Below are 25,313 nucleotides of genomic sequence, written 5' to 3' on the forward strand. Positions count from 1 at the left end.
CATGTCCACTGCCTCACGGCAGGTCTCCTCACTATTCGTCTCCGGTTCCATAAATATTCCTTGTCAAACATTCTCAACACTATACTTCCTCGCCACATAACAGCACAGATAATCAGCAATCAACTCGCCTACCTCCTGATTAGAATCTCCCCAAGCTCGACATAAGTCACCAATGACAGACCAGAAGGATCCAACAGCGATATCGGCCAAGGACAGCAACAACCCAGCCATGACCGATACCACCACGGCCTCAGGACAAACAGATCCGTATGCGAGCACGGTATCCTCGCCAGCGACGTCAGACGTGCCAGGAGGGACGGTGGGTACTCTGAGACGATTCATCCGATCGTTGACGTCCAGGAAGTCATTCAACGTCGCATCGGACCCGTCTCTTGTGCCCGCGCCCCTCACCATTAGAAAGCAAGCCCGAAACATCTCGGCCCCTGCATCCCTCCCGAGCAGCGACAGTGCCACCGCCGAGGCCCATCAGAACGAGCGCCATGGTCATGGCCACACCAAGCCGGAACCTGGGACCAGCAGCAGCAGCAGCAGCAGCACTTCAGGCGGTATCTGTCACCACTTCCGCAACCGACCCCGCTCGCACCAGCACGCGATCCTCGCCGCCGTGACCAGAATGGTCGCCAACGGCGAGGCAGATGTGGCTGAGATTGCAGGGGTTCTGGATATGGAACCGAGCGAGCTGGTCCAGTACATGGCGGATTTTGAGGCGTTGGCTCGAGAGGCTCCGAGCGTGGTGGACGAAGAGATCACGGCGTTCTATTCGTCGATTCCTGCCACAGTGCTGAGCGAGAGCGAGGTGGACGAGCTCTGTGGCGGCACGCATCTGAGATGTGTCGAAACGAACGAAGCTGGCGTTGTCGCCCTGACAGGGAAAGAGACAGAGACAGAGCTGGCCACGAACGAGAGGGACGACCTATCGGACGACGGGAGCGAGAGCACCGTCCGCGTGAGGCGTTTGTCCTGGGTAAGTAGCGACGACGACGACGCCGACGATGACGGCGCCGAAGTATACTACGACGCACAGGAATATCCCGACGAGAGCCCAAGTCCAAACCGCGTGCCGCCACCACTATACACTGTTCTATGGAGCAGTAGCGACCAAGACCACGCTGACAGAACCATCCACTCCCACTACCTGACACCAAGCCGCCAGGTACTTGAACTTCAACGCCGTCGACTCCCCATTCCCAACACCACTGCCACCACTACCGCAATCGTCCTCTCCATCGTCCTACCCGTTCCAGACCCAGCAGCGCCTCCTCCAGCTTCCCCACCGCCACCGCAGAAATCGCTCCTCCAGAGAATCATATCCAAGGTCCCGAACATCGTGTGGATGGGTCTGGCCGTGCTGGTCGGGCGATTTCTGGGCGTTGCGCTGTCCGAGGCGACTTCGCCGCATCATGGATATGGGTACTTGCACTCGTATTACTAGCGAGACAGGGATGAGATAGCATGGCTAAGATGGGACAATGGATTAATGGATAATGGAAAAGTGAAGATCTTTGTTCGGACGAGGAGGTACGATAAAAGGAAAATGAAAAACCCACGAAGAAAAAAACGAAAGATGCCAAAAAACAAAAAAGAAACAAAAAGTAAAAAGCAAACAAAATACAAAGAAATACAAAGCATACAATCAGTCAATCAGTCAGTCTACTCTACTCTACTCTTACTCTACTCTACTCGTAGCCGCAACATCGTATCTGTAAACTTTTCAGTCGATTGAGTACATCAAATACACACCAGGACAGATACATCCACACAACACACATACATATACCTAGGTACATACGCACATGAATTGAAGAACGAGGAACACACACACACACACACACACACGCGAGGTGAGTCTGAAGAAAAAAGGGACCAAGTCAGATCACGTGTATCCGCTGCCCACCGAGGCTCAGGCGAGGCTGGAATGCGTCAGGGGCGCACCGTGCGTTCCACGCCTCTCAACCTCTACAAATCAGTGTCAAAAAGGTCATCCTTCACATCCGCAATAGTAGAAATACCGGCCTACTGAGGTACGGACGTAGGCAGACAGCATGCAATGTGGATCTGCACTTATACTTCACGTCACTTCATGTCGCTTCACTCATTTTAACCTACGTTGCACTAACACGTCAACTCAGCGTACAGGGTATGTACTAATGTATGTACGCAGTACGTATCGGAGCCGGCCCTCAAAAGCATACATTAGACTTGCATATCACCAATCACGGTCGTGGTCAAGAATAGTCTAGAGAAGTGGATAAAGCTGTGTCATTTTGCTTTCATGCTCACGCCCAAATCTGTGCGAATGTCGTTGATGTCATGTAGAGCACTGTTTGAATTCTCTGCATGCTGTCTGGTGTCAAATGCACTCAAGTTCCCTCCAAACCCAAATCGCGTCACTGATCAAGTGCTCCATGTATGTGGTGATGATACACTTGCCAAGTCGGGATAGAAGACTGTACATGTCCCTCGTCCCATCAGTCTGTAACACGGAAACAGTGAAACTCTTCCCGAACTAGCCAATCACGTGCCGTCTGATAAGGCTATTATCATCATAATACCACCCAAGTGTCATTGATATCTCAAGCCATCCGAGATACAATCGCTCTGATTAAGCACCGAGACCTTGACCTCGTCGTTAGGTCAGTACTCGTCCATCATTTGCTCAGTCTTCCTGATCACACCGCTGAATCGTCCTGTACCGCCTTCACTCTGTCCATCTTCGACAGCGGCCCATCGCTCAAGGTTGTTGGGCCAGCCAAACGTCATCTGCCACGCCTCCTCGAGGACCCGCTTTTCGATCGGATGGATGCACTGAGTCAATGTTCCCAGCCAAGGGTATTGCTCGCCGCTTACCGAGGTCTCCTCAATCATGATCTCATCCGCGTCCGTGATATCCGAGTTTGCCCTCATCCGAAAGCCCTTTTCAGGATCAAATTCGAATAGTAGTGGCGGGACAAATCGTGCCTTGCGAACGTACAGAGCATCGTCCATGCTCGGCTCGGCGCGGACAACAGCCGCGTTTTGATTAAAGTCCGCCGCGTGTCTCTTTGGAACCGAGATCTTCACGTAGCCACAGCTGTTAAGAATGATTTGTTGGATGTGTCCACGGAATGTTGCCTGAGGCATCGGGTGAACTTTTCTGTCAACAAGGCCCGCGTCATACTTGTGTGCAAGCAGTGTCTTTCCCGGCGTAATGGCATCAAGGACTTGGACCCAGGAAGCACCGGTGGGCAAAATCTCTTGAGCCCAGTCTTCTCGAGGATGAAGACAGTGAAGACGACCCATCATATTCCACGTGGCGCGGTGATATCACCATCATGATGCGCGGTCATGCTGACCGAATCGAGGCTCAAGCAATGGAGGCTTGTGTCTCGGCTGTCCTTCATGAATCCCCGAAGCATCGATGGTGTGAACCAACAGTTTTGAAATTTGAGCTCTCGCACGTGGTCGAATTTTGTAATCAGGACGCCTTGCTTTTTACTAGCATTGTCAAACAGCCAATCTCCGGGATTGTCGACAATCGGCGCAGGCAAGACGTGCTTATTACGGGCAAACATGCCAACAGCATGTTCTCCACCCCCGGTGTAACCAATAGTCAGGCTGTGTAGACTCTCCATCTTGACAATGTATCTCCTCAGGAATTCGGTGAACTTCTCGGCAGCTTTAGATGGCAAGATCGCCATGTGCCTTGCAAATAGTCGATCCCCCGTCACGTGCTCCTGGCGCCAGTCGGGGCTGATAAGGACCTCCAACGTCGTTAGTCCAGGCAAGCTCTTCCAGAACTCTTCCAGTTCTAATGATGGAAGGAGTCCAGACGACAGTTTGCTGATCCGCAGGGTATGTATCGACTTGAAGTTCTGCTTTTGTGTGATAATCGCCGTCGTATAGGCTGACAGGAAAGCACGCTGCGCCCATACAGTCTCCATTAACCATTGCGCTTGCGGCTCCGTCAGCATGCCTGGCAGAAGTGGAGATGCACCCGGGTTAGCCATTTTGCTTTGGATAAACGTACAGTGACCACCATGCTCAGCAGCAAGATTGTGGCCACTGAAAATTAATGGCCACTGAGGTAGTTTTCTTCCTCCTTTCCGCGCATGTGCCAACAGTTGCCGCTGAATCGCAACCTGAAGGGCCCGCGAAAAATTGGGGATATCGCCATTTGCATCCATCAGGGCTTCCACTCCAGGAACTGGGCTTCCTCCTACATGGCATTCGGGGTCGTAATCGAATTGCTCGTCCTGACGTCGGAAACTCTCAATGTCTCGGATTTTGAGTCCTTCCAAGAAGCGAATTTCTCTAGCAGCGATCTCTGGGGGAGGCTGTTTCGCCATGAGTGCCTTGATGGTTCCATTGATAGTACTCTGTTGAGCCCATCTAAAATATTCATTACGAGCAAATGTAACCCAAACGTCTTCGGTCGGGAACGTCTTCCCAAAAACTTTGGACCCCTTCGTCGTTCGTCGGTCGAAAAGGGCCATATCGGAGATGTCAGGACCTTCAAGCCAGCCGTGGCCGCTGTCGATACATAATCCAAGTTCTGAGGCCTTAGTTATGTGGCTAAGCGCTTCTTTGAGCAATGGGCGGTTATGGTCGACCAGGTCCTCAATTGCCTGCAGTTCTGGAAAGCGTGGATACTGTTCAGTAGGCCATGTGAACTTGCCGAACCATGCGACTTGTTCCTTTTCAATGGTTTTCGTCTTAGCACGTGACAAGCCTTGCAGATCGTACTCGAATGACACGCCAAATTTGTTCATATTCACGCCATACTTCTTGAACATCGAGTCAGATGGGAGGAGCCCCAATCTGCTATTCCAGTCGCTGCTGCCTGCGTCGAAGAAGTGTCTATCAAAGTTGACCACAACATTCCTGAACTGAATTGGAGCTATGACTCGTGCGAGAGACTTGCTGACCAGTCGGAGATTTCTCACATCTTGCGTGGAGAGATAGCTGGTAACTTCTGTCCACAGATCGGCATCAATCTTTTGTAGGACGCTGGATTCTGGCTTGAGGGATTTGACGGCTTTAAACGAGCGTGCTCTAGTCGAACTTGTTGATATCGGAGACAGGCTAGGAGGTATCGAGGGTTTCCAGAGGCGGGGATATTGTTTTTCGGGGACTGGATCAGGAACGTCCTCCAGACTCTCGGCCGGGTGAAGGATATCGTCAATGGTGAACGCAAGCCGTGATCCCCTCCTGGCAGCCATAGCCGCGTAAAGAGGAGTCCTTTCGGCATGGCTTAAACGCGTTCGTTCTTGTGGTTCAGCCGGACTGTTCCCGACCCAATCGTTTCCAGCCGAACTGTTTCGCTTCGCATGCTTCACCTGGTGCATAAACTGCTTCTTTTCGCTTGGTGGTATGGTTTCGGGAATAAGGCTCGAATATTTGAAAGAAACGAGTGGTGAAGATTGGTCCTCCGACCCAGATTGTACGACGTCGTTAGTCGGAGGGGGCCCCTTCAATGAAGCCTGGCGGTCCCGGACACAATGAACAGAATTGTGAGATGATGCTTGAAGAACCTTGTTGCCCGTGGGCTCTTGCGCACGCGAAGAGGGAAGACAGTCTACGGACAAGGTAGGTTCGTTCTCGGACTGGGAAATTGAATGAGACGCTGGAGTTCCCTCGTGTTTGAGGGTGCCAGGATGATGAGCCTCCGCACGAGATGCTGAGATGTCAGTACTCATTACAGCTGATGAGCCTGAAAGTGAGAGGGCCTTGGAGTGTCTTCTCTGACGCAGCCTTGCACGCAAGGGGCTAATAGAATCTTCGTGAGCCGTGTTTCTGACAGCCATTCTCTTGCTTTTGGTGTGCTCTTCGAATGTGGTTGCCCTAGAGTGACTCGCGCCGCTTGGTAACGAAGTGGCGGCATCTTCTAAATGGGAGTTTTGCTGAGGTAGGTCTGACAGGAATGGGATTGGTTGTGCTTGCTGAAAGAGCGTAGGCTTTTTCTGATCACTTGCAACTTGGTTCACCTGGCTGAGAGAGCCTTTGCGAGCCAGGCGCTGCGATCGTCGAGTTGCCAACGCCCCAGCAGGAGGGAGACCGTTGACTCGCTCAGTGAGCTCTGGAGCAGCAGATGGTGAGAAGAGACCATGCGTCGTTGACGGAGCACTGCTGGGATGAAGCAGGCCAGATGTCTTGTGTTCGAGCGTCTCCTTCTGTTTCCCTTTCCCTTTCCCTTTGGCCGCTTTGGCGTCGCGTTCACGCCTCAGCTTGTCCACCTCTGCCCGCAAATATTCAACCAGGGTATTAGGACCAAAGTCGGTCGTAAAGGGAAGGTAGGCAGGGTCGGCTTCGGTTTCAGTGAGGCAGCCTTTCTTCTTGACGACTTTGACAGCGGAGGAGGCCCGGCGCTCGGTGCGAGCCAGCAGCGAAGTGAAATCATCGGTTTCCCCCTCTGCAACTTGCAAAGCAGGGGCATGTTCGCCGTCTCCCGATTCGTTCAGTCGCGGAGGGCGTCGGAGGCTCATTGTTTCGGCTGGTCGAGGGCACCAACAGCACAGACGAAGAGACGGGCATTGGTGTTATTTAATCATGTCGCTCGGAGGAAATCAATAGGTAGGTCCCGGTAACACAGACAAGTCGACCCTGTAAGAAAAAACTTAATAGTCAACAAAGGCCAGTGAATGAATTGTGGTAGAATAGGTTGCTCTTTTTTTTTCTCCAACCACATCCACGTCTTTGCAACTGCGCGGTTGTCGACGGGCAGAATGCGCCCCGCACATGCTACGGAATAATAATTTACCATCCCCAGCCTTGGCGCCTCCCAGCCTCAAGCGTAATCCTCGACATTGAATTGGACGACGCCGATCTTGTCCAGGATTCGTATACAAAGCATCTCGAACTAAGCTCTCACTCGTATTCAACCTTGTCCTGTAACCTCTATCGAGCCAGGCAAGCTTAATGAAGCAGACTTCTATCCTGGATATCAAAGGCTTGTCTCCTTTACTAGTCGAAGTAGCATTCCGAGTTCCCCATGTATGCATTCTTCTCTTCTCCACTAGTAGCACAATACCACGACTGCAGCAGCATATCTCGGTAATAACGGACTTTGTCTGTCCTTGAAATCAGACGCGCAATGCTGCGCTTCAGTATATATGCATGTGTCCGTCTCTTCTTAACTTCCTGCCGCAAAATGCACGAAGGCGGAGGCTACAACGGTGGGCTACAAAAGTGACCAAGCAAGAGCAGACTTCGATTTTACACCCTTCTTACTCGGACGGTAGTAACATCTTCGCAATCAGTATCTAGCCATGCCGCACTCGAACATTGCAGCAATCCTCCCGTTTCCCAAAGCGCCCACTCTCACCGTTTCTCCTGCCCCCTACTCACCTCCATCTCCTGGCGAAGTGGTTATCAGAGCTCACTCCGTGGCAATAAACCCTGCTGACTGGGCAATCCAACGGCTCGGTATCCTCATCTCAGCAGAGGACGGCTACCCATGTATCCTCGGATGCGACGTTGCTGGGGAGGTGGTTGAGCTTCCCCAGGAAGGACAAGCAGATGAACGCATCTCTAAACTTAAGATTGGCGATCGTGTAATCGGCCAAACATCGCCACTAAGGGTCAAAGATTGGAAAGACTCGGAGCTCAATGGGGATGACCTCGAACAATGGCGCGGGAAAAAGGTGTACGCCTACTCTTCCTTCCAAACGTACGTGGTTCTTCTATCGCCGTTCGTGGCAAAGATCCCCGACAGCATGACCTACGAAGAGGCGGCCGTATTGCCGCTCGGCGTGACCACCGCCGCAAGTTGCCTTTTTCCAGAGGTGATGCTGGGATTGGACATGCCTCCCATGGAAGGCACAACCGTGAAGAACAGCAAGACCCTCGTGGTCTGGGGAGCCTCATCAAGTGTGGGCTCCTGCGGCGTCCAACTCGCCGCGCTGGCGGGCTACACGGTTGTCGGTGTCTGTTCACAGAGAAACCATGACATGGTCAAGTCGCTGGGTGCGGAGGAATGCTTCGACCAAGGAGACTCAAACATCGTCGAGTCCGTGATCTCATACCTCAAGAGTCAAGGCCAAGAGGTCGTTGGGGCGTACGATGCCATCTCCACGTCTCCGACACTGCAACCTCTCTGTGAGATACTTCACGGATGTGGTGGTCGCAAGTTCATCGCCTCGGTCTTCCCAGGCGCCGAACAGCACGCCAAACACGAAGTGTCGATTGTGACCAACCTGGCAACGGTGGGTGACTTTGCCACTGGTCTCGCGCCAGCGATATGGAGTTGGCTCGAGGCCGCCCTGGAAGACCACCGGATGCAATGCATGCCTCCGCCTGAGCTTATGGGAACAGGGCTGGAGAGTGTCCAGGCAGCAATGGAGGAACTGGCTGGGGGAACTGTGAGCGGAAAGAAATTAGTGGTCCGTCTCTAAGGGTGATCGAGATACAGCACGTTGCACCACGAGAGGCTAGAAAACACGCATCTAGAAGAGAGCACGAGTGACCCAAACTCAAGACGAGGATAGGAAGAGAATGACTCCCTGGGTGTTCTGGAATGGGGGCAGCTGGGGGGGAAGGGAGACAAGCAACGCAAACAGAAATTTGTTGACATTTGTGAGCAGCCCGCTACTGCATGCAAGCACATGTGGGGTTCTACACTGACGCAGTTAATCACACAAAAAGTTACCAGCCCATGGAGTTTCATATCATCTTTTCTCATTCGTATGCTGTCTTTCAATGCTAAGGCAGAGCACAAGAGCAACTCCAAACTTGCAGCCACAGGGTATCTCTATGCACATGGAAACTTCCAGCCAACACCATATCATGAAGCTCAAGCCATAACAGCAACTAATGCTTGGTAGAATCCCATATGCTCGTAATCATGCTAGTTCACTCGTGCATGAGTTCCACCACCCATTGTCCAATAGATGCACAAAAAATCAACGCTAGTGCCCACGATCGTCGTTATTTAACGATTATGCATTCCATTGTTGCTTTGATTCCATCTCTCGAAGTTTATCTTGTCCCAATCGCACGATGCTTCAAGTCTCGAATAGAAGCAAGGTCTGGCCGAATAGGTTCACATGATCTTGGCCGATAGCCTCGGGGGTTCCGTCAACATTAACCATGTTCACTGAAGCCTTCGTTGTTAGACCATACAAGCTGAGATTGGATGAGCATTGAATGTCGACCATGTTTTCCTGACATGACTCTGTATCCAAGCATGTTTGGAGGTAATTGTCAAAGAAGCTGTAGAGCCCTGCGCCATACATGTGAAGACCACTTGAGTCCACGATCCGCAAGCCCCAGGCCTTCTTGCACGAGTCAGTGGTGCAGTCGGCAAAAGTGGGGTCTGAGAATGCCGAATTCGGTGGAAACCCTCCCAAGGCGTTGGGAGTAGCTTGCATATAGGGTGTTTCTGTTTGAATCGCACCCATGAAGATATCCCGAGCACTGGAAAATTGATAGTTGTAAAGCTGATTGTGCTCTGATGACGTTCCGTACAGCCAGACAGGACCTTGGCTCTCAACCAGCAATCCACGACCGTTGTAAATGTTGGTCTGGTTGTGGGCGGTGATGTCAAGCTCATGGTCAGCTACCCAGAACCAGCAGTTCTCCAAATAGGCGGAGGCTTGCTGAGTGATGTGCATCAGTAAGAAGGAGCCTGCACACTGGGGCTTGAATTCAAAAGAGCCAGTGACGTTAGCCTGGCATGTATCTTGTTGCAGCTGAGTTCCTGCAGTCCCTCCGATCCGGAAGTGGACATCCCACATGCCACAAGAACCCTGAGACGCTTCCGCAACATTCCACTGCATCATGATAGCACCAGGAGCGGGCCCAAGAGTCTCGAAAACGAGGTCCGTTATCTCCACAGAACCGACATCTCCTTCATTCCCGACTTGAAAGACGGGCATCGGGTTGTTGACATCTGAGAACGCCGAACCTTGAGCCATAATGAGAGGCCAGATTTCTCCAGTGATGCGGATGTTGGAGGGGACCATGACTGTGTTGCTAATGACATAGGCGCCGTGGTCGAAGTACACGACCTGGTCGGGAGTGGCATTATTGAAGATGTTTTGAATTGCTGCAGTGTCGTCGGTTACGCCGTCGCCTTTGGCTCCCGCCGATTTGACGCTGACAAAGGACGACACCGGAACACCTTGGTATTGAGGCTTGGAGCGCTCAAAAACCTTATTCCCGTTCATCAGAGACGAGGCCATGCTGGGAGCAGTCAGCGGTTGTTGAACACGTGCCGATTTCAACGACACCGTGGTTGGAGAGCATGTGCCAGGAGTTGGTCCAGATGACAATGTAGGCTGAGATCGTGTAGCATTAGCCGACAAGCTTGAGGAAGCGTTGCCAGCAGCTGTCGGAGACGCAGTGACATAGACAGTGGTGGTTGTGAGCAATATGCCACTGGGTGGTGGTATGGCCGAAACGGTGAGCGTAGTGGTAGTCGTCGAGTAGTACGAGATTGACGGAGGCTGGAAGGACAAAGGCCCAAGTTGCGGTTCTCTCTTGACGTTTTCCGACGATCCACTAGCAGGAGTATAAGAGTCACCTTGACCCCAAGATTCCACAACAAAGCCGCCAGCCAGGATCGGAGTAGTCCCGTCTGCACCAACAATAGCCGTCTGAACCCCAGTGAAGTCGACATTCTGCAAGGCCAAGGTCCCTCCAGTAGTGGGCTGGCTGCTCATATTGTACGAGGTTTTTATACCAATCGGAGTGCCAGTCATGGCACTGTCAAGAAGAATCACAGACCCAACAGTCTGGTTAACTCCATTGTTCAAGTTCGACATGTCGATGCCGACGTCACATTGGTTGATTGTCACTGATTTCAAAGTCCACAACCAGTTCCAATTCATGAAAATGGCAGTGTTGCACCCGTTGAAGGTCATATTGCGCGTGGTAAATTGTTGGTTGCCTAAGAAAGCGCCGTAATTGCCACCATTGAATACAAGATCCGACATGAAGCCTCCGGAGCCGTTGTCCATGAAAATCCCTTGCTGTTTATTGGTGGGGCTCTTTGGGCGCATGTTGAACACAATATTTTGAAGACTGGTGGCTTGTGCAACCTGCCAATGAATGCCCGCTCCCTGGTCTTCTGGCATCTGGGAGATATCGACAATGAAGTTGCGTATCTGTCGATAGAAATTGTTTTGATTTGTATACCACTGAGCACCATTGCCACCTGGGATGTAAGGATCGGTATCGAGTACAGCCAGACCTTCGAAGCTAGGTAGGGCAAGGACAGTGGGAATATTGACCGCATCGCCGACAAATTGGGTATAGTAGAGCTGAATGATGGGAGCTGAGACAGCGTAGGTACCAGGTGGAAAATAGACGAGTGCAGGGGCAGTGGTAGAGCTATCGCAGCCTTGTCCGCATCGCGACCCATCAGTAATGGCATTGTTGATGGCAGTGGTGTCATCGGTCACACCGTCGCCAACTGCGCCATAGTCTTTGACATTACGGAAGATCTTGTAGCCGGGGTTGGAGCCGTAAGCCACGGTGCCTTGTCGCTGGATCTGGGAGAGCCAATACGAGGACGCCGCTTGTCGAGATTCGATGGGGGCGCGTGTCGGGATGGCCCTGGCAAGCCAGGCTAGGAGAATGAGTAGAAAGGGGAACAGCATGTTTGTCGTCGATATTGAGGCGATTCTTTTGCTGTGACAAATTTGCGAAGTAGTGGTTTCGAAAAAGTCCTAGGACTGAATGGGAATTCTTTATAACGTTTGAGGTGACCAGCACCAGACAAACGAGGTCGAGGCAGTTGTGAAAGGCAGCGATCACCGGGTCGGCAGCTTCAACAAGCGTTTCAACAGTGGTGACAAGGGTGTAGTAAATTGTGGAATTGGTCGTGTGAACTGTGCACCGAAGAACGGAAGGCAGGATGAAGAGGCAGGCACGGGTTCAGTCGTGCAAGTGACGAAGGGGTTTCGAATAGTGATGAATCAGAGTGAGAAGCACAATTGATAACGGACAATCGTAACTGCGATCTCACGCGTAAACAGACAATTGTTGTTGCAGAGGGTCCGGTAGCGACAACGAGCGAGTCTGTGAGAAGGGCAATTCTTCCGAGGCCTTTCTCTCTTTCTCTCTTCCTTCTTCTTTCTCTGCTTGAATGAGTGACAAAGATGTCCTCGGCCCACGAGAACCGACTTGAAGGAAACAAAGCAATATGACGAAGAAATCCGAAGACCGAGCGAATGAATCAAAGAAATGGTAAGGGACAACGAGCGCACCCTTGGAATCTGCTGAATGAGCGACAGACAGAATGAGAAGAGAAGGACTTTGGTGTTGATGATATCGCGCTGGCAGGCGTTTGTTCGCACAACTCGCACGCGCACAGCACAACGCAGCAGGAACACAAGACGCTGGCAGTCTCACAGAGAATCCCGGTTTTCTTTTCAACCCTGTTTGACCTCTGCAGTCAGTCTAGCGGTGTCGATCACTTGTACGTACTCGGTACTCTGTGCACGACGTCAGCCAGCCAGCCAGCTGCTTTGGGTGCGTTAGTTGCTCTTTGTCCTAATTTCGCAACACGCCGTCTTTGACCCATCTTCTGTGGACTCCTGCTGTCCTTTTTATTTCACTTCTGCTGGCTGAACAAAGGGGTACCAAGCAGGAAGCCAGTGTCTCCGATCTTTCACTGCCGACATTACCTCCTGGACCAGCTGTCCCGGTGAAGCTAGGTCAATTCGCGCCGCTCCGCCTCGAAGCACCCGCGTGGTAGGGGATCCAAAAACAAGCAATTCTGGACCACCCGAGACATCTCATTCGTTGGACACGGCGATCCTGCAAGCTCCTTAATCCGCATAGAGCTTCCTCTCCACTCTCTGAGTTATGAACTCGGAAAGGTGGCGCGGGCGAAGGAAAAGCTGTCGAGAAAGAAGGAGGAAGATGACACGAAGCGAAGGGGGTTCGAGATGCCAGCAAATTGGCCGATGACATCTTCTCCGATTGGCGGAATCAGCGCCAGGGGTATGAAACCTTCGAAACGTGCTAGGTTTGACAAACGGAGCACTTCGGGTAGTGGGAGTGGCGCTGTCGAGGCTTGACTGTGTGGCTGGCTATTGCTTCGACATGCTGCAAGAATGTGAAGAGATTACTGGGATAATTGGCCGAAGGACCAGGTACGGCAACGATAAAACAGGGATCAGAGCCAAGTTTGATATTTGACTGGTTGGCTACCCCGAGCACTGACAAGTCATATTCTCATATTCCTCATCAGAATTCACGTCCATTGTCACCACAGCTCATCCTCTACCAGATCTCATTGCTTCTAACTCGGTTTCAATCACCCCGGCCAATCGAACGATACCCTCCTCGATTACATCCAAGTCTTCCCAGGCATAGCACAAACGGAGATTCTGTTCAAACCGCGCTTCCTTGATTTTTCCATCTCCGTCCACCTTGAACATAGGTCCCGCAATTACAGTCAAGTTCGCTTCTTCCAACGCTCGTTTGTAGATGAGCGTCGAATCCAAATGGATAGGCAGGGTCAACCAGATGAAGTAGCCTCCAGCAACATCCTTATTCGCCTGAGGCACAGTCACGCCCAATGGTAATAGGTGTTGCTCGACTGCTCGCATCATCCAATGGTATCGTTGCGCATATGCTGGCTGCAATTCCTGTAGGATATGGTTTTGCAAAACTCCAGTGGACATCATCTGGGAAATGAAGGAAGCAGCCAGATGAGAAGGTGCACCTCCCGAGCGACTTGAACCTGTTTGTGACAACCCATAGACGAACGCGGGAGTCCCTTCAGTCCACCCTGTTCGACAACCAGGCCCAATAATTTTGCTAAAGCTCCCATTACTCACCGCATGCCCATATTCGTCGACTACTCCGCCATCCAATTCCCGGTCAACATCAACTATTCGTGGCAGGACGGCTGTATCCATCCCATGTGAGCCCGCCTTGGGGTCAGAGGGCCACTGAAGCATGTCGTAGACGTCGTCAGTGACAATGAGAGCGTCGTACTGCCGAGCCAGACGAACAAGGGCTCGGCGACGCTCAAGACTCATTATTCGACCTGAAGGATTAGAGAATGTTGGTACTGCGTAGATGACGTGCTTATATATCTTTCTCCACGGCTTAGGCGACTTGAATCGGGGCGATGAATTGTCTTCAGCCATTGCACGCGCCTCGCTCTCTTGAATGGCTCGCTGGAGGTACTCGATGTCGATGCCTTCGGCATCCTCGGGTACAGCCTTTAACCTGTTGTCAAAACCAGAGTCGTTGAAGATCCTGCAAGCCAAATAATAAGTCGGTGCCACCATCCAGACATTGCGAGTATAGACTGGGTCAGTGAAAGTCTGCAAAACGCAGGCTAGATTCTGGCTGGCACCGCCACTAATGCATATTCTCTCGCTTGAGATTATATCCTTTGGTCTGTAGAAACTATTGAGCCATTTGGCAATTTCCACCCTGAGCGGCTGGTAGCCTTCGTCTGGACCATAAAACAATACATCCGAGTTGGCGGGATCGGATAATATACGTTTGGAAGCCAGCTCCAGCTGATGGAGCGGCAGGAGGCTCGTGTTTGGCCAGCCCTTGAGGAAATCAATATGCCTGGTTTTGGGTACCTTGGGAGGATGTGCGCGGAGACTGGCCCTCAATGTCATATTGGGCGCTATCGAAACGGGATGTGCCCGGAGATGCAGGTTCAGTGGTTTCGCCAGCTGTCGACAATAATATCTCCACATGCGTTTCTGAGCCCAAGAAGATTATGTCCGCATTTAAACACACCGAGATAGGTGCACGCGGTGTGTAATCCCTCTGCACATGGTCAGCAAGTCGAGGTCAGAATTTTCCTTTGCTGCTTAAAGCCACTGATCCCGTCAAAGGCGGCCCTGTCCCCATTTGGCGTCCCCATTGGTGTCTCGCTAAGGTTGAACGTTAGTGGTAGCTCAAGCATCGCCTGCAGTGGATGGTCCCTTGATCTAGGCGACAAAAGGCAAAGGTTGCCACTGAAAACTGGAGATGTCGACGTCAACGTCAACGGTAGAGGTTGAAAAGCGAGCGTGGGTGACGCAGACACATTGTCTCTTCTGACCAACAAATCCAAAAGGATGGCAGAAGCGGTCGAATTCCAACAATTGATGGGGGGACAACATGCGACGTCTAGGCGTCTCCAAGAGAGGATCGCGGACCTCATCCTTGTCCTTCCGGATGCACAAGTCTCCATTCACCTGCTCATCATTCTCACTACGACTAGCATCACCGCCCACCTCGTTACATGGCAGGATTATTTGCCTCACCTATTCACAGCCACTCACCATACGCACACATGCGGCTCACCTGTCATCCCCCTTGCAAACGCTTTTCCGGGGTGTTAGGACATGCATGACCTATCTGATTTACCCTTTTCATTCTCTGACCCTCTTAGACCCTCGAGTTTCCTACCCGGTAGTCACCTCTCCTTGAATATGGTGACACGACAACACATTGAGCTGTATTTAGCAACCTGGAAAAGCTGCGCCATTCATCACGGGCACAAGTGACCTGCCGCCATGACATTCACTGGTCGAAGAGCTGAATAGCATCACATTCGTTAATTGGCCTGAGCGGGAAACAAGAAGGAATATATCAGATCTCCTTGGGGAATGTGTCCGTGTGTTTAGAGGCGGCATACCAGCAACATGGCGAAGCGGTTGTCATCCTTATTTTCTCTATCGCGCGATTCCGCCGACAAGATCAATCCCGATTCACCTCCAATGATGCCCACTGCGACTACTGTTTCTCCTCATATTGCACCTCAGTCTGCTAGCCACGCTATATCACACAAACTGCACAAGCACCGCATTACCTCTTCATCCGAGGTCGATCTCAACGCTGACTTGCCCCCACTTGCGCCTCCTCCTCTTCTCTCCGACTCTGGCGCAGTGCGTCCTCCGAGCAGCCATCATAGCGCAGCCGATAGTGTTCCTGGAAGTCGGAATAGCAGTCCCCATAGTCTAGTGCGGAGCAGGGATGCTAGCAGAAGTCGACCTCAGACGCCCAACTTGTTGATACCACCCGGTACGGCTGGCTCCCCGTGTCATCCTGCGACTCCTCCCTCCGCAAAGATTGCAAAGAAGAAGAGTTGGCTCCATGGAAAAGCAGATAAACACAAATTTACCGACGGCGAAGGGCCTTCCAAGGCGTGGATCGCTGGCTTACGGGAGCATGTTGCATACGACCTCACGCCGCTGTTGAAGGGTGATAGAGTTACGGAACTCTGGAGTGATTATGGCGATACAGTCGTATACCTCTATCCCCCGTCCTCGGGAAAAGGGCCTTGTTTCCGTATCGACTCTACTCTTCTCGCCGACTCAAGGTCGCTCGTCAATCTGCGGATGAATTCTCCAACGTCACCAGTGGAGAGGAACAGCGACATTCCTCAGATGCAGACAGCGTTCTCAGAAATGTCAATGAGCCCAATGCATCCACGTCCATCGTCACAAGGGAGCTCAATTTACCGTCCCACAAATTTCTCTGTCCCCAATATCGTCACTTCAATCAATCAAGAAAAGCATGTCTATCTGCCCCTTGGGTTTGAAGTAGACATATTGCAACCAGGGACAGAGCTGCACGGGGATGATCTCGAACTTGTAGTCCTTTATCGCAATTTCTTTGCCTTTCTCGCTGGTGGCGCCTTGGTCGCGACGCCTAGACAAGTGACTCTGTTTTCCATATTCATGGGAATCAGCAGCATCCTCAAGAGGTTTTCTTTTTCGAATGCGGACGGCTCTACATGGGGGGATGTGCCCTACAACAGCTTTTCGCGATATTGTGACGAGCTCCGACTGGCTGATGTGAGGTCCAGTCGTGAAAAGACCATCGAGGCCATAGTGCTCGGGGAGCACCTCAAATCATGGCCGTTGTACAATGAAGGATTCTGCCACGCGGTCGGTCGCCTCGCAGACATCAAGTCAATCAAAAGTCCAAAGTATGAGAAAATGTCACCGATCACGATAAACCGGTTGGAGCGAGCCCAGATCGACATGGAGCAAAGGCTGTTAACGGTCAAGGGCAAACTCGAAGACTTCGACTTCCCTTCCATGTTCGCTGGGATCGCTAACTCTCAGACTTCGACTGAAGCTAAACTGATTCGGTTTAAGGAATGGAAAACCGCTTTTCTAGACTTTAGACGATTTACTATGGCCTATCTACGCCGACGTTACGGTGCTTGGCCGCCCAAAGCGTCCTCGAAGAAGAACAACTTTGAGGAAAGCGGCCTTAATCGGATATTGTTACAGGAGCTGTACAAAGACTTTACAGACTTGTACGATATCTTTGTGGACCGTTCAGCTATTACGACGAGGACTGTCGACATGGCGCCAATGGCCGATGATGCCGAAACTGACGACCAGAATGAAACAATACAACATGCGCTCCGAAGGGTCGAGAGTGAATATGATCGTGCCACACCACCAGTCATTCCCCCTATCCCGTTCGATACACCGCTGATTCCACAGTTCTCCAACAGTTTTAATCGTCGCCATGTGGTGATTTCTGACAAATCAGCCGCTCAAAGCAAAAAGCTGAAAGAGAACGAGATCAACGAGGTGCTGTTGGGGTCCTACAACCGCGAGTCGATCGTCGCCAGCACCTTCATCCAGGATTTCTTCAGTTACGAACGTCAACTTGGTCGAGGAAAAACCCTTGATCAGGTCGTAGACGCGCGATGTGGGCAATGGCTGTTCATGTACGCCGTCCTTCAGGCTCTGCCCATGACTGTGGTCGACGCGAGGGACCTGAAGCATACCGAAGGTGTGGAATATTTCCTGTGCGTCGCACCCAGAGGCGGGCGACCGTGGATGAAGGAAGATCAGTCTACGTCTCGAGCATGGTACAACGTAGCCAGTGGCGGTGGTTACGTGAGTCTTCCGGCAGACCTGATCGATCACAGTGTTGAAGGGATTTACCGACGGAGCCACTGCTGGACAGCCGCTACAAAGTGGCTTGAAGAATCGACTCCAGAAGCAACCACAGAAACATCCCAGCGCGTGGATGGCAATGGGTACCAGCTGCAGCTGCGGCCAGCCAGCGCATATTCACCGTATGCGAGTCCCGCCCAATCTCCTTATGTCAGCCCCCTACACTCACCGCTACTGCGCCCGGCATCTCCTACTGGCTCTGGCGATTTCCGCAGCATCAGTCGAGATCGAAGTTCGGTCAATTTGGGCCTGGAAGCTATGGATGCGCCACCCTCGTACCGCAATGGCTCTCGACCACCCTCAACGCTGAATCCGAACATCACCTTTGACGCGATTTTGGGCACTACAGACGAACCGACAAAAGGAAAGGGGAAGAAGGGCAAGAAGTGAAATGTATTACGATAATCTCCAAGTTTGCATAGCGCGGGCTTGGGTATTATGAACCGCACAAATCGTTTTGGAGTGTATGAAAGGCCGCATTGGTTATGACGAACCTCGACATCAGCTGAAGCCAGCAAGGGGTTTTGAGCTGGCCAGCAGCTTTTTGGTGTATTGCTTCCTGGAGTGAAGTTTTGTACTTCCCGCACGGCGCACGTAATGCTTAATACGACGGAGGACGGTCCATCATGAAAGTATCATGAGGTACGTACCTATCTGTGACTGACGATCTGGTCAATCACATGCCTAATGCCGAGTTATTGCTCCGATATTATCAAGCATCTCGTGACTATTTCGTGCCAACTACAACTTGATTGACTCGAATCCTGCGACGGCGGTGTTTTTTAAATTGCAACCGCTAAAACAAGCTTTTCTTTTTCTTTTTTTTCGCCGCTGACGCGGACGGTGGAGCGGTCGAGGCGGCCGCGTGGTAGGTACGACATGAACAAAAAGATAAGAAGACCAAGGCTGCAGAAATTCTCAATCGTAGATCTTAGAGAGAAAAAGAGAAATGTATCTGGTTAGGATAGACTTTTCCATATATCTCTCAAAACGCTCTATGTCCTTCCATGAGCCCGCGCAGTAACTCGCTCTGCTATTATATTCCGCTCCACTCTTGCAAGGCAGACGAACTCCAGACAACACCGGTAAATCTAGTCGCAGTTGACCGCTCACAGTTGACAGTTCATAGCTTCGCCACCCTGCCTCGCTTGGGCTCATAGACCTGCACGTCCGCATGCGTCCGCCAGTCCGACGGAAACATCTGCGGCCCCAGGATTTTCTTCTGTACTTTGCCCGTGCCGCCCTTGGGGATCTCGCCCTGCACGACTCGTAGGAGGGTGGGAAGCTTGTACGGGGTCAATTCGCCGCGAAGGTCTGCTCGGAGGCGCTCGATGGTTAAACTCGGAGGAGGGATTCCAGCGCCCGCGTTCGAAGGCGGCGTCTTGAGGGCGACGACAGCGGCGACGCGCTGGCCAAACTCGTCGTCCTCGACGCCCAGCACGGCCACCTCGCTGACGTAGGGCAGCTTGAAGCACGCCCTCTCAACGTCGATGGCCGAGATCTTGTAGCCGCCGGACTTGATGATGTCGACCGAGGCGCGGCCCACGACGAAGTAATACTGCCCCTCGCGGCGGAGGATGTCGCCCGTCTTGAAGAAGCCGTCGGCGTCGTGCGCCTGGCGCGTCGCCTCCGTATCGAACAGGTACTTGGAGAACATGTACGGCGAACGCACGAGCAGTTCGCCCTCGTCGCCTTCGGACAGTTTTAATTCCACGCCCGGCACGGGCAGGCCCACGCACCCGGGAGGAAGATCGCCTGCGTTAGACGGCACTTTCAGGCACCCGGGGAATTCGGTGGCCCCGTAGCGTGTCAGGATGGGTCGGCCTCGGCGCAATGTGGTCCAGAACTCTTGCACAGGGTCCTGGAGCGCGCTGGAGCCGCACATGACCTCGCGGAAGGTGTTTGCCGCATCGTCGTACTGTTGTCGTTCTGTCGGAGGCAGCGGGGCGATATGCTTTTCGTAGTGCCATTTCAGCCGCAAAAGGATGGTCGGCACCGCAGACAAGACGGTCAGTCCTCCCCGCAACATCCGTTTCCACACCCAGTCCGGGTCGAACGAGCCGCGCTTGAATTCGATGCAAGCGCCCGCGACGAGGAAGACGAAGAACGAGGTCTGCAGGCCGGTCGTGTGGTGGACTGGCAAGACATGCAGGAGCACGTCCGTGTGCGACACGTCGTAGCCTTCTCCGATCGCTAGAGCGCTCTCGTGCGTGTACAAGCGGCGCATTACAGCGCCTTTGGGCCGGCCCGTCGTGCCTGAGGTGAAGATGACCACTCCAGGGGCGTAGTCGTCCAAGCGCCGAGTTGAAGAGAGTACCATGTCAAAGGCAGAGAGCGCAGAAGACTGTGGAATGTTGGAAAGAATGGGGAGTATAGAGATATCGACACCTGCGTCGGAATGGATATAATTCTGAACGTCTCGGCCATGCTGGAGGACTTCTTCGCTCACGAGAAGCAGTGCTTGTCGTGATTTTGTGACGAAATAAGCGACTTCAGCCACGGGTGCAGAGGTAGCTTACAATAGTGTCGAGTCAGTCGGAGTTTTCTTTACGGATACATGGTAGCATAGCATATGACAAGGGAGGCAAAGAACAGCATTTTATTCGCACGGACTTACCTATAGGAACCACAGCGGCTCCAAGGGCGAGGATCGTCAGCACAGCAACGGTAAATTCATAACCGCCGGCAGCCATCACTCCAATGTAGACCTCGTCACCCCTTTCGATAGCGCTGATGGTCTTCTCACTCAGCGACCGCTCGACCACAGACCTGAAGGACAGCACATCGGAGAGGATTTCAGTATAGGTCTTCTCGAGTCCCAGATCGACATCTCGAAGGGCAAGACGATCGCGCCGTGCATGGCGCAGGAGCTTGCTGAAGAAGGGGCTATTGGGAAAGACATTGGGGCCGGTGTGCGGTGGAAGGAGTAACGTGCGATCTAGATTGTCCTCCATTGCTCGAATCGACTACAGAGGTTGATATTTGCTGACCAGTGCTGACTTATTTCATTCCAGCCTTTTTTCCCACATAGGTGAATGACTCTGCTTGCTTCGAGAGGCTCACGATCCCTTTTATATCCAGCCGAATATTGGAGGCCACGGCGATTTCATGAGGGCGGAGTTTCGCCGATTCCCCCATACGGCAACGCCGGCATTCGGTTAAATAGTGACGGCACTTGCTTGAGTTGGAGGCGTGAGGGATTAACCACGGTCAGAGGTGTAGCCAGAACGAGGCCCTGTGGGACTGATATAGTAAGACAATCCCAACATAGAGGTTGGTCCGTGACCATTGTTAACTGGGTGGCCAGTGAAGCTGGTCAGAAGTTTGGGGAAATGGGCCATCGCAAGGCTGAACGAGAAACAGCTCAGCCTCGTCGTTCGGCAGCCTCGTGTCGGTGAGAGCCCCCATCTGGTGCGGTCAACGACCCATCTCGACAGTCAAGCCCTGTCTGAAGATCTAGAAGAACTCGACGGAGAAGTTATCGCATTATGACGGCAATTCATTCGATATGGGCTGTCTGGTCTTTAATGTCCACCACTCCATCCGGGTCTTGGCTCCAGTTGAGAATCTTCCAAAAGCAGCGGGAGGTTCCTGGCCCCATCACGTCAAATCCAACTTCCATTTTTCTCATCAATGAGACTTACCATGGCACTGCCATGTGTGGATCGCTCTGCGGTGCAAACCCTCCTTAGCTTGGGGGTTTTTTGACCCAGAGTACAGTGTATTGCTATCCTCATGGACCACTTTTTCTCCCTGATTGCCGATACTCCGTCTATCAAAACGAGACCAACTTCTGAACATGACGCCGCCTACATCACGACTAAGACAAGGCCAGCTCGGGAGCAGGAAATCTCATGATGGATGTATCACCTGCAAAATCAGAAAAATAAAGTGCGGCCAGGAGCGGCCCGCCTGCAAGAGATGCTTGACTACCGGGAGAAAATGCGATGGGTATCTTCACTCTGGCACAAAGTTGACCTGGGAGACCTGGTCACCAGGCGCAAATCGTGCAGTGGTGCAAGTTAAAAGACCCCAAATATATGTAGGGTCTGAGAGAATCGAGGTTCAATCTTTCGAATTCTTCGTGCGGCGAGTCGTGCCTGATTGTTCACGGACTGTGGACGAACATTTCTGGAGCCAGCTTCTTCCTCAGCTCAGTCACTCAGACCCGGTAATCTGGGACGCCGTCATTTCTCTATCGTCTCTGATCCAGCACTTTCAGTCATCCAACACATGTACAGTGGCAAGCAACGTCGCAAATGCAGAACATCATAGGGCTTTGACGTGGTACGGCAAGTCAATTGCTCGTCTACGGTCACTACTGAAAGGAGCCACGCATCAATCAACAACCACTGTCATATCGTGCATCCTCTACATTTGCATAGAGTGCCTGCAAAACAACTCTTCCGGGGCAATAGCACTCTATCAACGAGCAGTCGCCATGTTGGAAACGGCAGCAGAACCCAACTATTCGAGTTGTGCGCCAACACAGTCAGAGAGCTCAATCCATAGTACAGTCGGTGACCTGTTACAAAATATGTCTGCATCGCAAAGACTACCATTGGACCGGAAAAGGGCTTTTGGTCGTATGGTGTTTGAGACGTTGGCGGATGCTCGAGACGGACTTTACGTCTTACTCTTTGCCGCCCACGATTTTATTGTCGACACGAGGGAAATCAGAATCAGCAAACCAAAAGACTGGACGCCCTCCTCGGATCTGGTTACCCGACAGGAACGACTTCGAACGGACTTTCTCAAGTGGCACACGGCTTTTGAAGAGAGGTTCCGGTGTCCCAGCAGACCACCTCTCCAACACGAAGTAGAGCCTTATTCGCTGCTCCATGTGGTGTACAGCTATTATTTCATCTTGGTGTGCACGGGGTTGAGCATGTATGAAACGGATTTTGACAAATTTTTCCCCATCTTCCAGACCATGGTCGACCACGCCAGTCGCATCGTCACTCCCCGGGTCGACGAGCTGCGGCCCGTTTTCATGTTTGAGACGCGAGTCATCCCTTCGCTGTTTGCGGTCGGAGTCAAGTGTCGACACCCGGTCATTCGGCGACAGGCAATCGCGTTGCTTCGAAATGGGACTCGTGTGGAAAATACTTGGAGAGCCGACGCAATGGCCGACATTGCCGAATGGTCGGTCGGGATCGAGGAATCAGGCAGTATTCACGGGGTCTTCTGTCCAGAACCTCCGGATATCGAGCTCCCGCCCGAGAATCATCGAGTGCATTGGAGTCAAGTCATTGAGCTTCCAGACTCTGACGGACGGGCGTCAAAATTCCACCAGGTCCAAAAATGGGAGCAAGACGAGCACCATGTCTGGTCGTTGGTCGACCACTTGGTGAGGGTGTGAAGGGAATTGTCCGTTCGTTCTCTTGTACTTGTTGCAATCCTCCACACGGCGTATTTGCTGGTGAGACAGCGCTATGCCACCAGGCGGAGACATCACTTCAACTGAAAAATGAAGGGCGTTCTGGAGAAGAAAACGTGCACTGGAGCTGGAGTTCGCCAGGTTGAGAACGAGAGTTTGTCAGCGAATTCTCCGCTGTGGGAGCCGAAGTGAAACCTATACTATGCCAACATGCAGGGGATGTTGCCATAAAGAGGCCTCGAAACGTCCCTTTCTGGAAACTCGCGCAAGCAACTCGACTGCAACTTCGGCCGGACCAAAGCAGTCGGTGACGACGCATGGGCCAAACATCAAGTAACGAGACAAAGATTCTCTGGCCTTGTCAAGCTCCCCACAACCCGAGCACACCAATGATTGCGGGATGGAGGCCTGGCCCCAACCTGACTCGTGGGAACAAGCCTTTCCTCAGACGAAGAAGATTGAATGTCTCGAAGGGATCCAATGGCGCGCCTCTCCTTTCTCTCTGTCTGGAACCGCGGACCCACTGAGAGGCTCCTCAACTGTCTCCACAACCCGAGCTGACCAGTCACAGCACACAACCAGACCCATCCATGACTTGGGGCACGAGAGCATTCTCCCAGCGTGCGCAATATAAAGGAACTCTGCTTGGAAAAGTATATAACAGTAAGAAGAGAAAAGAACGGACCAGAGGATTACCCTTTGAATTCGAACCGTCGAGTGAATGAGTGAAGGGGGCCGAGCGACAACAATCATACAGCATCTTTCTCACTGCTCTGTCCCTCGCCGTTCCTACTTATACTTGTCCACTTGCTTACAAGTACATCGCCCTCTATCTGTGTTTTTACGATCTTCCAAAATCTTTATCGATCAATCAATCGACCGATCCCTCTCCATTCCCCTCCTCCCCCTCAACCCTCCTCTCTCCCTCGATCCAGATCCATAGCGGAGAGAGAACAGGATGATCTCCTACCAAGGCATCGTCGCCATCTGCATCGCCAGCGCCGCTGCCCTCGTCACCATGGGCTTCGTGGTTCACCGCCTCCTGATCAAGCGACCAGACGTCGCCGATCCGTTCACTCCGTCCGACGACCAAAGGCGCTATATGCGCGAGGTGCGCGAGAGGAATATCGTCGAAGCGCTGGGCAATCAGCGACTGAGGTAGGCGCTGCTGGGGTAGCGTCTGGAGGAGACGTGTGGGATGGGACGGTGTCAACGGAGTCAGAAGAGCGAGTTCACTCGAGTTGATTCGAGCCGGATCGAGTCGAGAGTGTGTGTGGTAGTTCAGTCTCGTCCCGTCACATCTCATCCCGCCCCAGCCTAACATGATATGATATGATCTGGAACGATACGACGTAATATGGCATGACATATCAAGACATGACATGACATATTCTTCCGGCGAATCCACCGCGCTCGGAGCCTACTCACACGCCCTCCGACGGTCATCCCAATGTATGCAACCACCACGACCAGCTACCCAGCACAAATCGAATTAATGGAACTGAATCGAACCGAACCACAAATCCAATTCCAGTTCCGGATCAAAAGTTAGCCCTAAAAATCAACCTGACCTTGGTTGATTATAGACGATAGACCAGAAACCCGAAACCCGAAACCAGAGGCAGATTCAGAGACAGCGACAGAGATAAAGGCAGAGGCTGGATCAGAGGCAGAGGCAGAGGCAGATATGAACCAGCACCCGCACCAGCACCAGAGGCATATGGTAAACACGGCAACGGCCCCAGCAACTGCAGCGGATTATGGGAACGACAAAGACAAAAGGCGATGATCGCCTAGAGCCTAGGGCCCGGAGCAAACGAACCCATATAGGGGACAGGGTAAAAAGAAGAGGTGTGGCTCTTGACTTGGATATATATGGCACAAAAGGCTCATATGGCTCGTATGGCTCGTGTGGTCATATGGTCAAATACAAGATGTCGGGAGAGGAGACTGGGTAATGGATATCATGGTATCATGGTATCACCGAGTTACGAACTCGCTGACTTGCTGACCCGGCGATGTTGTAGACATATTTACATGGTCAA

At 52.3% G+C, this 25,313-nt stretch overlaps 8 protein-coding genes across 8 annotated transcripts; 4 read left to right on the forward strand and 4 right to left on the reverse strand.

Moving 5' to 3' along the window:
* Window positions 1–172: 172 nt before the first annotated feature.
* AYO21_09075 (hypothetical protein) lies at window positions 173–1,453 on the forward strand (the record flags this gene model as incomplete). The annotated part of the gene is made up of 1 exon (XM_022659013.1): window positions 173–1,453. One exon carries the CDS (start codon window positions 173–175, stop codon window positions 1,451–1,453), a length of 1,281 nt encoding a protein of 426 aa, XP_022508643.1.
* Window positions 1,454–2,655: 1,202 nt separating this feature from the next.
* On the reverse strand, window positions 2,656–6,482 carry AYO21_09076 (hypothetical protein; the record flags this gene model as incomplete). The annotated part of the gene is made up of 2 exons (XM_022659014.1): window positions 2,656–3,269; window positions 3,329–6,482. 2 exons carry the CDS (start codon window positions 6,480–6,482, stop codon window positions 2,656–2,658), a joined length of 3,768 nt encoding a protein of 1,255 aa, XP_022508644.1.
* A 783-nt stretch (window positions 6,483–7,265) lies between these two features.
* Window positions 7,266–8,390, forward strand: AYO21_09077 (hypothetical protein; the record flags this gene model as incomplete). Its single annotated transcript, XM_022659015.1, has 1 exon — window positions 7,266–8,390. One exon carries the CDS (start codon window positions 7,266–7,268, stop codon window positions 8,388–8,390), a length of 1,125 nt encoding a protein of 374 aa, XP_022508645.1.
* Window positions 8,391–8,999: 609 nt separating this feature from the next.
* AYO21_09078 (hypothetical protein) lies at window positions 9,000–11,597 on the reverse strand (the record flags this gene model as incomplete). The annotated part of the gene is made up of 1 exon (XM_022659016.1): window positions 9,000–11,597. The coding sequence occupies one exon, from the start codon at window positions 11,595–11,597 to the stop codon at window positions 9,000–9,002; it is 2,598 nt and encodes an 865-aa protein (XP_022508646.1).
* Window positions 11,598–13,220: 1,623 nt separating this feature from the next.
* Window positions 13,221–14,591, reverse strand: AYO21_09079 (hypothetical protein; the record flags this gene model as incomplete). Its single annotated transcript, XM_022659017.1, has 1 exon — window positions 13,221–14,591. One exon carries the CDS (start codon window positions 14,589–14,591, stop codon window positions 13,221–13,223), a length of 1,371 nt encoding a protein of 456 aa, XP_022508647.1.
* Window positions 14,592–15,608: 1,017 nt separating this feature from the next.
* AYO21_09080 (hypothetical protein) lies at window positions 15,609–18,278 on the forward strand (the record flags this gene model as incomplete). Its single annotated transcript, XM_022659018.1, has 1 exon — window positions 15,609–18,278. The coding sequence occupies one exon, from the start codon at window positions 15,609–15,611 to the stop codon at window positions 18,276–18,278; it is 2,670 nt and encodes an 889-aa protein (XP_022508648.1).
* A 733-nt stretch (window positions 18,279–19,011) lies between these two features.
* On the reverse strand, window positions 19,012–20,842 carry AYO21_09081 (hypothetical protein; the record flags this gene model as incomplete). The annotated part of the gene is made up of 2 exons (XM_022659019.1): window positions 19,012–20,402; window positions 20,506–20,842. The coding sequence occupies 2 exons, from the start codon at window positions 20,840–20,842 to the stop codon at window positions 19,012–19,014; spliced, it is 1,728 nt and encodes a 575-aa protein (XP_022508649.1).
* A 1,583-nt stretch (window positions 20,843–22,425) lies between these two features.
* On the forward strand, window positions 22,426–24,430 carry AYO21_09082 (hypothetical protein; the record flags this gene model as incomplete). Its single annotated transcript, XM_022659020.1, has 2 exons — window positions 22,426–23,238; window positions 24,212–24,430. 2 exons carry the CDS (start codon window positions 22,426–22,428, stop codon window positions 24,428–24,430), a joined length of 1,032 nt encoding a protein of 343 aa, XP_022508650.1.
* Between the last annotated feature and the right edge of the window lie 883 nt (window positions 24,431–25,313).

The sequence above is a fragment of the Fonsecaea monophora genome (assembly GCF_001642475.1).
Source record: "Fonsecaea monophora strain CBS 269.37 chromosome Unknown Scaff85, whole genome shotgun sequence".
Taxonomy (NCBI): Eukaryota; Fungi; Ascomycota; class Eurotiomycetes; order Chaetothyriales; family Herpotrichiellaceae; genus Fonsecaea; species Fonsecaea monophora.